This window comes from Bos taurus, chromosome 3, assembly GCF_002263795.3.
Source record: "Bos taurus isolate L1 Dominette 01449 registration number 42190680 breed Hereford chromosome 3, ARS-UCD2.0, whole genome shotgun sequence".
NCBI lineage: Eukaryota > Metazoa > Chordata > Mammalia > Artiodactyla > Bovidae > Bos > Bos taurus.
The window spans coordinates 95,696,978-95,710,621 of NC_037330.1; the positions used below are offsets into that span (position 1 = coordinate 95,696,978).

The window sequence follows — 13,644 nt, forward strand, 5'->3', positions numbered from 1 at the left end:
TAAACAGAACATGTTTACTAGTGCCCAGCATGTAGTAAATTCTCAGTAAACATTTACTGAATTGAAGCATCATTGTAATTGAAGCATCTCATTTAATAGCCTTCATTTTAAAAGATCTTTCATATATTATTTTGTGTTACCTTCCAAAAATACCATGGAGGTGGCATACCATATTTCACTAATGAGAAATTTGAGAACCATTGCAATTAGGAAATGGCAAGTTTTAAAATGTTATCATTACTCCTACCCATAAGCTTTTTGAAAGACCTGTACAGCTTATTTATCTCTGACCTCTTAGATTTTACCCATTTCCTTGTTTATTGTGCTCTTAATTGTGTACTATATGCTTGGGATAAAACTAATAAAAACCCCAGTCTTCATTGATTTTGTAAGCATCCTTCATTTTCCCTCAGCCTCCATCCTTTAGTATAGGGGTATCATAGCAAGATTAGAAATATATTTAATATTTAATACATATATGTATATAAGCCTTAAAATGAGAAATATTAAGCTTCACTCTAGCAAATAGCTTCTTATTTAATAAAATTTTTATAATTCTAATACCCTATTGTGATTATATAACTTGTATGTTAGGAATTTGATTTCTTAAAGTCAGTATGAAACTAATTATAGGACTTTTCTTAAATAGCAAAGCACCGATGTTCATATGGTTAGTGATAGTGATGGAGATGACTTTGAAGATGCTTCCGAATTTGGGGTGGATGATGGAGAAGTATTCGGCATGGCGTCATCTGCCCTGAGAAAATCTCCAATGAGTGAGTATTAATAGCTCCTTGGGTCCAGCATTATGATTCTCCTTCCTAGTTCAGAAACTTATGAGGAGCGATGAACTTAAGAATTTCTTCCTGACTTTCAGGTTTGGAGAGATAAAATGTAGCAAGTAGACATTATTCATAGGAACTAGAGCCTCTTAAGTTTTGATCTTAAGCCCAACCATTCCCAATACTTTAGTAAAATTCATTAAAAACTCAAGGGAATGTAACTTTTGTTTCACATGTATGAATTCGTCTATCTACTTGAAGCCTGGAAGTTGATAAAATAGCTGTACTTTTTGTGACTGTAGTTATCACCACACATCTTATTAGAGATACCAGTTTTATCAGCAGTTATATTATTTTTCCATTCACCCATCTTTGGAGGGAAAAAAGTAAACTATACCATCTCCCTCACTTGCACTTGACAGGATGCAGTGTAGGATCTTAAGTGATACTACATACAAGACGATTGTTAAACTAAGCACATAAATGACTCATTTACTCCGAAATTAGGAAACCTTTATGGGCAGAAATAGATGTGATATTTACATAAAGTTGATTTTTCCCATTAGGTCTTTAATTTGAGAGCCTTTTTATATAATTTAATTACAAGATGTCATTTTCAAGAAAACTTTGAAATCATAAGTGATGACTGGCACATATTTTGAATACCTAGCAAGACTGTGTCAGTTAGTTTTCAAAAATTCATGAGCTTGACATTTTTGGGGGTTCTTTTTTAAGGTTTGATGAAATCTTCTAATGTAGCTGGAGTTAAAATGTCTTCTCAGATATATCACAGAAGCGAAAATTTAATTTTATTTCCTCTTTATTGATTAAATATATTTCTTATATGTGGGATTAGATGTTATGTGGTTTGTTTTTTGTGTCTATTTGTTTTGGTTTTTTGTTTTTGTTTTTTCTTTTGTTTGTTTTTTAGTGCCAGAAAACGCAGAAAATGAAGGAGATGCCTTATTACAATTTACAGCAGAGTTTTCTTCAAGGTAGGGTTAGGACATTAACTATATAAATTAATGTTCTTTTAATGCTACTGTGATTTTTTTTAAACAACTTTAATCATAGATTGTTTTAAAATTTATCCTTAAAGTATTTAAAGTATACATTTATCTATAAATATAGTCCTGATAGTGAATATAGAGTGTTCCAATCAGATAACTATAAACTACTTATGCCACTTCAGAGATGTATTTATCTTATCTCTATGTCATTATAGAAGCATAATAAATGGATTACTAATTTAATATCTTGACGATATTTGCAAAAGGACTAGGCTGCTGTTGTTTAGTCGCTGTGTCATGTCCAGCTCTTTTGTGACCCCATGGACCATAGTCTGCCAGGCTTCTCAGACCATGGGGTTTCCCAGGCGAGAATAGTGGAGTGGATTGCCATTTTCTTCTCCAGGGGATCTTCGCAACAGAGATCAAACCTACATCTCCTGCACTGCAGGCAGATTCTGTACTGCTAAGTCACTAGGGAAGTCCAAAAAGACTAGGTATAGGATACTAATTTTTAGTATATCCTAGGACAAACAAAATATTTTTAAATTATTGGATAAAAAGACAATTAAACATTTTTAAATGTAAATGAATCTTTTAATTTTTTTGGAATCATTTAGCATTTCTTCTTTTAATAGTCTAATACAAATTTTTCTGTGTATTTGAGATTCTCCTAAGGTGTTTAAATATTTAAACCTAAATTTTCATGTAAATGATATTTCTCTTTAGTTCTATTTTCTGATGTAATATAATTTGGAAACTTAGCAAGGGACCATCTTTTCTCTCTGTGTTGGACTTCCAGAATAAATGAACTAAAATGGAAAGTTAAGGCTGTTGTAATCAGAAAATCTTAGGGAAATAGGTAACCAGGAATTACTATTTATAAATGGCAATGGGGCACTTACTAAGTCCATTTGCTTGATGTACTTACAATTCCAGTGTTCTGATCTATCTCTAGAGGCCAAGAAGAGTTCAAAACACTAATGACGCCTTTAAAGAAATTCTTCAATGTTTTGTCTATACTGAAAGAGACATTAGCCCCAACATTTACTTAAAAGTTATTGGTTAGACTTATGAAACTTGAAGTAAATTTGAAATGTATTTTAATTAATAGACACAATTTTTCCTATAGATATGGTGACTGCCATCCTGTATTTTTTATTGGCTCATTAGAAGCAGCTTTTCAAGAGGCCTTCTATGTGAAAGCCCGAGATGTAAGTGCAATTTACCTTTTTTAATTAAACAATGCATCCCGTAGGTTTACCACCAGGCCTGAGGCAATGCTTAATGTTTTCCTCTTTTTTCAGATTGAAGACTTGATTTTTGGTTCATTTCCCAACCTAATCATCACCAAGATGCCCATTTCAGTCAGAGAGCAGTAGTATGATAAGAGTACTACTGGCTCTTGCAGAAGACTTTGTCAAGCTTTGAAATAGGGTTTCTTTCTTTCTTTCTTTCTTTTTTAAGGGGGAAAAAGGGATGGACATGCTTAAAAGAGACCAGGCTATGTACTTGTGTTCTTTTTAGTTATGTGATTGACAGTTTCTTGCTAAAGGATTTGTCCTTCAGTCTTTTCCCCAAATGATTCTAATAGTATATATCTAATAACTGTAATGTTTTTTCCTAAAAGTCATTTTAGACAACAAAAAGATTTTTCTTTGAATACAGAAATGAGCTTTGTGATCTTAAAATCAAGAAGATTGAAATATGTAACAAGAAATCAGTAGTTATATTTTGAGCAAGAAGATTCTATGTGATTATTCTATTTATATGTTGACACTGCAGTCCAGGCCTCAGTTATCTGGCTCTTGCCTACCTGTACAGCTTCAGCTTTTCCCATTTCCTGCCTTACACTTAATTAATGTAGTAGTAGTGTACTATTTGTATTTCCCCGTAATCTTACTCTTTTCTAATGGTGCCTTACTGTTAAGAATACCTTTCATCTTGCTCTTCACCTGGTTAGGTAAATACTCTGAATGTTTAATGAATAAAGGAAGAAAGGGAGGAAGGAAGGACTAATGTGTAGATGGAGTTAGAGTAAAAGTTTTAGAATTAGGAATTTTGAGAATAGAGTGCAAGGATGGCTCTGGAATTTCTAGTTTCTACTTATGACGTAAAGAAAAATTCATCTAAAACAACTTTGAAAAATGGAATTCTAAGACAGTAATTAGTGATCAATTTAAATCTGTCATTGACAGCTCAGTGAAGTAGATTAAGAAATATAAACTGTTATTTACCCTAAGAATAGTTGAATAGCCCATGTAAAGTCTGTTTTAACCATCAATTTTTTAACTATTAAAACTATATTAAATGGATTTTATATTTGAAGACATATTTACAGTAATACAGTGTTATAGTTTCTATACAGGTTTTGGAAGATACTAAAAAGCACAAAGAATACATTCTAATGCAGATTAGCTTTATGATATATGTTCTTTCCATATTTTTATTATATATTTTGTTGAACTCATTTACACATTTAACAAGAAATTGGTCATGTTATAATCCTGTTAAAACAGCTTATTTTCACCTTTTAATATTATATGATCATTTCCTTAATTTTATTTTATAATATTTCAACTTTTACTAAAATAATTTTTAATACAGAAAAAGTAAAGGAATAGTACAATAAACACTCAAATCACCTATACCTAGACTTAATAATCACTAAAATTTTACCCCATATTTGCTTCTTTATATACAGGACATCCTAAAGTTTTAATGGAATTTTAAGCCTTATAACTTCAAAAGTTTAACTGCTACATACTTATAAAGAAGCAGCATTTGAAATTTAGTTATCTACATTATTTATGCTATTAGATTTATGATTTTGATTAATAAATTTTTATGGTAAATTTTTGTTTCAGTCCCTCTGATTGAAAATGGCAAACTTTGGAGCAGAAATAATTTTGAATTTATTATTTTAATTCATAAAAGCAAATATAAAAGAAATCTAAAGTTGCAAATTTTTTTTTAAGTTTTAGCAGTTAAACTTTTGAAATTATTGAAACAAACTGCATAAGTTAGGATACCCTTATATATTCATTATTTTTGCTAAGCCATTTCAAGGTGACAGCATAGTTTACCCATAAAAACAGCTGCATACACTTTTCAAAAATAATGATATTTTCCTACAGAATCACAATACCAGTATTGCTTGTAACATAATTAACAATAACTTCCTAACATCATCTAGTATCCAGTGCATATTCAAACTTCACTGGTTGATTGGGAAACCATGATCCAGTCAAGGATAACAAATTATATTTGTTAGTTAGATTTCTTATACCCTTTTAAGCAAACACCCCCTTTATTCCCCACCTCCTGTTTTTATGACATTTGCTTTGTGAAGAAATCATGTTGGATGATTACAAATTGTTCTAAATTCTTGATTTGTGTGATTGTTTCCTTGTGATATTATTTAACTTGTTCCTCTATCACTGTATTTCCTGAGAAATGGATATTAAGGCTTAAAGCTTTGTTAGATTCAGGTGAATTTCTTTTTTTTGCAAGAATGCTTTTTAAGTAATGCTGAATACTTTATTATAATCAGATTTTTAATGGTTATAGAGTCCATCATTGTATGGTGATGTTATTGTATTTAAACAATCACTTATTATTGAACATAAATATGTTTGAAAGAATATTTATAGTTTTAAAATAATCTATTTTTCAATTCATTCCTGGGTATGAATGTATTTGGAGTTAATTTGTCTCTGCTTTCCAGCAAGATTGCTAAGCAGTTGGAGTAACCAGAAAATACAAGGGTCTTTTATAACCTAAATATAGCTCCCAAATAGGCATAGTCATCTGTTGAATTCCATTTTAAAAGCTATTAGAAACAGTATAACTTTCAGTGATGATATATTATTTAAATATACAATATGTAATAGATGAAAGAACTTTTTACTGAATGTCTTTGTACAGTAAATTGGCATTTGGATTTATTCAGACTGCTGATCCCTAGAGGAACATAAATTCTTAATAATTTGTGGTATTTCTAATGAAACAATTGATTGTTTTTTTGATTAGTGAATTAGTATTTTAACAACTGAAAGTCATTGGTTCATGTAATTAAATGTGTTGTTTTATATTAGATTGATGTCAAAATCCATTGACTTCTTTGGACTCCTAAACTATCTTTATCTTTTTCTGCTTATCCAGGGTTTTTTCCTTTCTTCATTTCTCTTTTCCAAGTTGAAGATCAATAGCAGTTTATGTATCATTTATTACATTGCTCTAAACTTAAGATTTATCTGCATAGTGGATAAGTTATTCAAAATTAAATCTGAGAAGAAACATTTATTTTAGTCATCAACCAAATTATATACAGATTCTTTTAAAATTAAAAACAATGGTTTAGAAAGTATAGAAATAGTACTACTGCTTTAGGTTTAATGGTGTACTATGGCTTGTGAAGCTTTTTCCTATGCATACATACCTCATTTCAACCCCACAACAAACCAGTGAGATAGGGATACATAATATCAGTATTCCAATTGTAGAGATGATGAAGCTCAGAAAACTACATTACTTAACCAAAGGCAAATCAAGGGTAAGCAGTAGAGGCCAAGTAAAAGTGCAGATGTTCTTTTGATTGAACGTATAAAAGTGTATTTTATACTATACCGTCTTACTTCGAGAAGCTTTTCAGTGCTAACTGCTAAACTACTGTATTCAGTTATCAAACTCATCTCTTCTTTCAGACTGCACATTTGAAAGTTAAAAGAAATTGTTTTTGATATTTTTTAAAAAACTTCTGAATGAATCATTTTTAAGAAAGGAGTTTTCCTATTATGTTCAAACATTTTAAGGCAAGTTTGACCGATACTGTGGGATTGTTACTAAATTTCTTTCATCTTAAACATCACATGTTTAATTTAAACTGTGGGAGACACATTAATTTTACCAGGGCAACAGATGAGCCTTGAGCACCGGCAATCTTCACTTGAAGTGAGAAATTGAGTTCCAAGAGTAAATAAAAACAAGATTGAAGGTTTAAATCCTCTGCTAGGCTTTTTGAACTTATATACTCATTAAATGTTTATTGGAGTGGTGGGATTACAAAGGATTTGGGGAGCTTCATCAACTGGTATATAGTTAATCACTAAGTAAAACATTACATTTGATAAAGTGTTTCTCACGATACACATTCAATCCATCTTAATGAAAACTGCTTCAAACTGATTTCATTTGAGAGCACTTGGTGAGGGTACTCACGTTCTTTCTGCCTTTTTCATGAGAAATTTACAATATTGTTCAAAGCAGAGCTCCAACTTCAGTGAAACAGGTATTCTAAGTTCTTGTGTTTAAGTATTTTGTGGAAAGTTTTGACTTCTGATAATGGATTAATCGGTTTTATGATCTCTTCTTTGCCCTTAACTGTTAGGGATGTTGATTGAATTGAAGGCCATAAATATTTATTGTATGCCTATTTAAGGACCTAGGATATAGAGGTTTCCTGTCCTTGACGTGTCCACAGTCTAGTAGGGAAGATGTATGCTAAGTCACTTCAGTCATGTCCGACTCTTTGCAGCTCTATGGACTATAGCCTTCCAGGCTCCTCTGTACTTGGGATTCTCCAGGCAAGAATACTGGAGTGGGTCGCCATGCCCTCTTCCAGGGGACCTTCTTGACCCAGGGATTGAACCTGCATCTCTTATATATCTCCAGCATTGGAGGCAGGTTATTTACCACTAGCACCACCTGGGAAGCCCTAGTAAGGAAGATAAAACAATATATAAATAGATCTATAAAATGCTATAAATGTAAAATGCTATAGGAGCAAAGAGGAGAGGTACTTCATCGACCTTAGAAGTTCAGGGAGATTTCTAGAGGAGGTACTTCTGACCTAAATCTTGTAAGATAAATAAAACAGGCAAATAGAATTCTAAACAAAAAGAAGGTCATAAGGAAATACCAGAAGATTGTAATTGAGGGTGGAAGTTGCTCAGTCGTGTCCGTCTGCTTGTGACCCCATGAACTGTAGCCCGACAGGGTCCTTTGTTTGTGGAATTCTCCAGGCAAGAATACTGGAGTTGGGTTGTCGTTCCTTTCTCCAGGGGATCTTCCTGACCCAGGGATTGAACTTGGGTCTTCTGCATTGCAGGTGGATTCTTTACCATCTAAGTTACCAGGGAAGGTACAACCAAAAAAATAAGACAGAGAGCGAAACAATGCAAGACAGAGAGTTGGATTGCCTGGTATGATGAGGCTAAGAACATCAACAGGAGCATAGAGGGGTCTGTGATGCTCTAGCATTACCTGGTGTTTAAAAAATATTTGTTGAATGAAGCTTACATTTTATCTATAGATAAGGAAGAGCCAGTGGTTTGCCTCCTTAATTATAGTGCAGAAGTTACCACCAGCCACACCCATGATTCCTTGGGACTTTTTCCCCTAAAGAAGTTTCTTTCTCAGTTCTGCTGTCCCTGAGATCTCTTCACAACACAAAGCCCCCCAGAGAATGATTAGACATTTGTAAGTGACTAAAAATCAACAGCAGTAAAAATCCCAGTGCCAGGGCTTATGTCCCAGGTGAAAGATTGTTCCTTTCCCAGCCGCCCTTTGGGAGACTGGGCTTTGATAGCAGTAATCTTGTTATACTTCCTTAGATCTTCACTTCAGACCCAGTGCTGTTTCCAAATATTACACATAAATTAAGGAAACCAGTGCTTTAATTCTTGATTTCCCACTTAGTAACTCTGTGTTCCCAAACAAGTAATGAGCCTGTTTCTAATCTAGAAAAAAGAAGGCTTGATGATAATATGTATTTACTTTATATGGTTGTTTTGAGGATTAAGTGGGATCTCCTCATAAATGCTTCCCTGATAGCTCAGTTGGTAAAGAATCTGCCTGCAATGTAGGAGACCCTGGTTCGATTCCTGGGTTGGGAAGATCCACTGGGGAAGGGAAAGGCTACCCACCCTAGTATTCTGACCTGGAGAATTCCATGGACTGTATAGTCCATGGGTCGCAGAAAATAGATACACAACAAGCAATAAAGTTTACTGTATAGCATAGGAAACTATAGTCAATATCTTATAATGACCTGCAATGGAAAATAATCTGAAAAATACCAAAACTGATTTTTTTATGCAGTACATGAGTAAAAAAATAATAAAAAACTGTTCTTAACTTTAAGAACAGTTCCATAAAGGAATCTTGAGAACCCATTTGAGCATTTATAGCTCTAAAATGAATGCTTTGCTCTAACAGTACTTTGTTCATTATCAGGTTTTATTTCACTCATTTTAAAAAATTGGCCCATTTTAAAGTAGTGCTGGACAAGGAAGTGACAACCCACTCCAGAATTCTTGTTTGGAGAATCCCATGGACAGAGGAGCCTGACAGGCTACAGTCCATGGGGTCGCAGAGTCGCACACGACTGAGCAGCTAAGCAACAAGGTAGTGCTGTTTCTACTTCCTCAAGTTAAGAACCTAAAAACCATCCCTGGTCAATGTTTTTTAAAAAGAAATAAGCACTAATCAAATCTGAAGCCAGAACTGCAATTGATAAGTTTCTAGCACTCTCTCATTCAGAAAAATCAGCCAAACAGACCAATTTGTGCTTTGGAAAATATGCAGTTTGTTCATCATGTCTTTGTTTTCCTTTCAATTTAAATTCCTTAAAGGCAGACAGTGTCTTTAGAGTAATTTTTTATGACAGCTAGGATAGCATCTGGCACATGTATGAGATAAGAACTATGATGCTAGTATAATTTTTGAAGTATGTTTTCATATAAATGAAATGTTTGTTAAAAGAAAAGAATACAGATACATTTAAAGTAGCAAATTAAGTTACCTCATAATCCTAAACCTGAAAATAAGCACTTTTAAATGTGGTTTAAAAAAGAAAAGTCTCCAAACATATACATCAGTAAAAATGTTGCTGGGTTTTATAGAAGTGCAGCCATACGAAATATGCTGTTCTGTAATTAGATATTTCCACTAAACAGTATATAGTTAGCTTATCTAGAATTTGCCTCTAATTCTCTGAGTTATCAGATCTACCTAATTAAAGTTGTAAAAATCTTTAATGTTTATAATAAAATTATTTTTTAAATTAGTTAAAATTAATTAGTTTTAAGATACGCTGCTGTGTGAAGCATTCTTCTCGATTTATTGCTGTTCACCATTTTTTGAGAGCCATATAACCATATTCAAAAAGCTGTGTAGGTAAAATTTATTAAAATATGAAAAGCAAGGCTGATTTTTATTAGTGGGCTTTAGTCATATTTGTATCATTTCTCTTAAGGAGCCCTCCTTGTCCCTAGGAAGTATCTGTTACTCATACTACCTATTTGTAAAGGATAAAAAGCTAAATTGCATCTCTTAAGTATTCCATTCATAAATTTAAGAAGTTTGTTCCATATCTAATCTTAAACATTTTCATTTAAATATAAAGAGTACGGTAGAAAGAGAAATAATGGGAATTCTTATATTTAATTCTGAGCCCCCATTTACTTGCCATGTGCTATTAAAATTAGGTTACTCAATCTCTCTGAGCATCAACTTAAAAATTTGTATTATAGTGCATACCTCACAAGGTTAACAAGAAATTAATAAGCAAAACATCTTCAAAATGTTTGTGAAACATCTTTAAGATTGTTTGCTTTTAGTAGATGGACATTGAATAAATCAGGCAGATTTGGATTTGAACCTGGAATCTGAAACTGACTATATAAGCCAAAATTTTCTCTGAAATGGAGATTAAAGTACCTTGGCAATTAACCCACCTTGGAATAATGAATCCTTACCTTCACAGTAACCAAGCTATTCAGATGCACATACTAGGGGAGATGAATTGGCCTACATAATTGGTACACGTAAAGGAGCAGTAAGAAATCAGACTGAAATAGAGAAGTAGACTGGGGTTTCAACATGGAAATCCGTGAATACCAGCTAAAGACTATTGTTACTGTGAGGTAGTAGTTAGCTTTTAAAAGTGCTGAAGAAGAGGGTGACACTGTCAAAGAAATAAGTATTGTGGTGGCAGTTTGTATCAATAGAATGGATGGAAAGGGAAAAATTGGTGGCAGAGACTGAGCAACTGTGTATGTTTGTATATGTGTAATTGTGGAGTATCAGGCAATGATTAGAAAATCATAGTACAATAATAGCGCAGTGTAGTTTACAAACTTTTTGACTCCTGCGTTTCACAGCCTCTTAGCTTTTGTATACCTTTTTATACATGTGTATCTTCTAGTATCCTGTTTCTCCCACACCCTTCTTGGAGTGCCTAACAAAACAGAGAATAATACTGCTTTTGTCATAGACCTACACTAATGTGTTCTGACCTTTCTTTCCTCTGAAGCATTTCAGTAGAATCTGTTGGTTTTATATTTGCCTTGTCATTTACAGTCTTTTATAAATAACTGTATTAAGAAACTCAAAGTATTTCTGATGTTAAGCAGGGCCTGCCCAGTATCTTTATTAAAAGTATTGGGAACTTAATTTCTCTAGCATATATGCTTATGAAGAACAAGAAGCCCCATCAAGAACTCTAAAGATCAATTAAAAGAGGACAGTGACCCAGCAGGGGCAAGCAATATAAGTAAATATTTCACAGAAAAGAAAAGTAAAAACAGTTTGCTGTAACAGCCAGTCAATTGAGCTTCCAGTTTATTTTTTTAACAGTTATTTATTTATTTCTGACTGTTAGTTCTTAGTTTCAGCACACTGTTCAGCTCTTAGTTTCAGCACACTGGCTATCTAGTTATGGTTCGTGGGTTTAGTCACCCTACGGCTTGTGGGATCTTAATTCCCTAACCAGGAGTCAAACCTGTGTCCCCAGCATTGGAAGGCAGATTCATAACCGCTGGACCACCAGGGAAGTCCCAGGCTTCCAATTTCCTTATTCATAAGAACTTTAGACACATGTTTATCTTTCTCAAAGATATTTTATGACCTGAGTAATACAGTTTGAACAATGCAAACTGATAAAGCTCTGTACCCAGTGAACACTTGTTACCTTATTTTACAAAGAGAGTTTAATTTTGCTTTAGGCTTTTTGGTTTGTTTGTTTGTTTAACTTATGACTTTCACACGAGCAATCTCCCAGTGTGAGACTCAAAGACATCTCAGACATATACTGTGTCTTCAAGAGTGCCATTCCAACATCTGCTTTAGGAAGTAAGAGGGAAAAGATACCATCCTAGCATCTCTTCATCTTCACTAGGTGGCTGTTTTCTTCCGGAACTTCTCTAGTTGGTTGCTATCAGTTGGTCCCTGAACTCAGTTTTAGGAGCAAAAAAAAAAAAGACAGAGTGTCACAATTCGCTCCAAAATCAGTCTGCACTCTGATTCTTTACTCTTCAAAATTACTAGCTTGGAGTCCTTTGAATATATCAGGCCATTGACATCACAGGGCCTTTTCCACTCTTCATTTCCTTTTTTCCACTATCCTTTTCCACTTCCTTTTTTCCACTATCACCTAAAGTTAAAATTTCAGCTCAAATATCACCTTCATAAAGAAGCAGCCTGTCTGTTGTTCATGCCTAGACCCAAGGACCCCCTCTATATAGTAGTCATGTCACCACTCCCATCTAAGAGTGTTGGACTTCCAAAGCTATGTGTCACCCAAGGCACAGAAAAGAGAAATAGGTTTCTCAACGTCACAGAGCTGGGAGGTGGCACAGCAGGAATTTGTTTCCAGACAATGTAGCTTCATGTTGCTGTGCCAAAGTTCTTACTATGTGCTTGAGTCTTGGTTGAATGCTGGCTGGATCTATGAATATCCATATATAGGAACAAGATTGTGGAAGTGGGCAGTGAACTGGATGAACTAATTAGAACTGGCCGTGAACTAATTAGAGCCTATATTTAAAATAATAAATAAGATAGCTACAAAGGTCATTTTGAGGTACTGGAGAAATTTGAATATGGACTCTGTATTAGATAATTGTACAATAGTAAGTTGTAAATATTGTAAACAATATTAAATGTCTTAGATGTGAGTAAAGAAATAATGATTATGTAAGGGAATATCCTTATTTCTTAGGAGACAGACACTAAAGTAGAGTGGAGGTGTCATGATACGTGCAGCTTTAAATGTTTCAGGGACAGAAACATGAAAAGAATGAGCAAATATGGCGAAATGTTAATAATTGATCAATCTAGGTAAAATATAAAAGAGTGTTTACTGTTGTATCATTTTATCAGTGGCTTGTATCAGTAAACCACCCCCAAACTTAAAAGAAGAGTGATGATTCTGACTATTATGGTGATGATATAAAAGGAGAAGGGAAACTGAAAATAGAGAAATAAAATTGGGTCCCAATTTACACAAAGATAAGTATTTTTATTTTAATTCTTATACCTGAAAAAGCTATGAAATACCATTTCTAGAAATTATTTGTCATATCAACTTTAAAATCGTTGAACACACAAATTATGGATATTCTGGTACCTAAAAAGAAACTAGACAACTTTCTTTTCAGTCCATCAGCAAATATTTTCTGAGTGTCTGCTCTGTGCCTGGCTTATTTTGAGACATAGCCAGCTCATTTCTTCCAGCCCTAATGTTCTGTAGTTCGGTGATGCTGAGTGTCTAAATACAATAGCTACTGTAGCTCAGGGCCAGGTCACATTGGTTGCTGTCACCCTGGCATTTTCTAAGGGTCAACTTAGTACCTTAGCACCTGGATTTGAATATGAAGATTAGTGAAGCCCTGAAATTGCGGACACAATTAAGCATTCCAAACACTAGTAGGAGGAATGAAGAAACTGTATTTTTATGGCTATAATTTATCTTGAAATGGCCTTTAAATTCTTTATTTTGCATGGATATTTTCAGAATCTTGAACCTAACGGCTGCATTTTATTCGGCACCTATTATGGGCCACACATTGTAA

The 13,644-nt window shown here is 33.7% G+C and overlaps 1 protein-coding gene across 3 annotated transcripts in view; it reads left to right on the forward strand.

Moving 5' to 3' along the window:
• The window catches only part of FAF1 (Fas associated factor 1), a 497,629-nt gene that overhangs the window by 345,509 nt on the left and 138,476 nt on the right, over window positions 1–13,644 (forward strand). For all 3 annotated transcript variants that reach the window (NM_001046318.1, XM_059884654.1, XM_059884655.1), the window contains 3 exons: window positions 650–776; window positions 1,714–1,777; window positions 2,922–3,003. In NM_001046318.1, coding sequence (NP_001039783.1) covers window positions 650–776; window positions 1,714–1,777; window positions 2,922–3,003 — 273 coding nt within the window. The remainder of the gene's footprint in view (window positions 1–649; window positions 777–1,713; window positions 1,778–2,921; window positions 3,004–13,644) is intronic.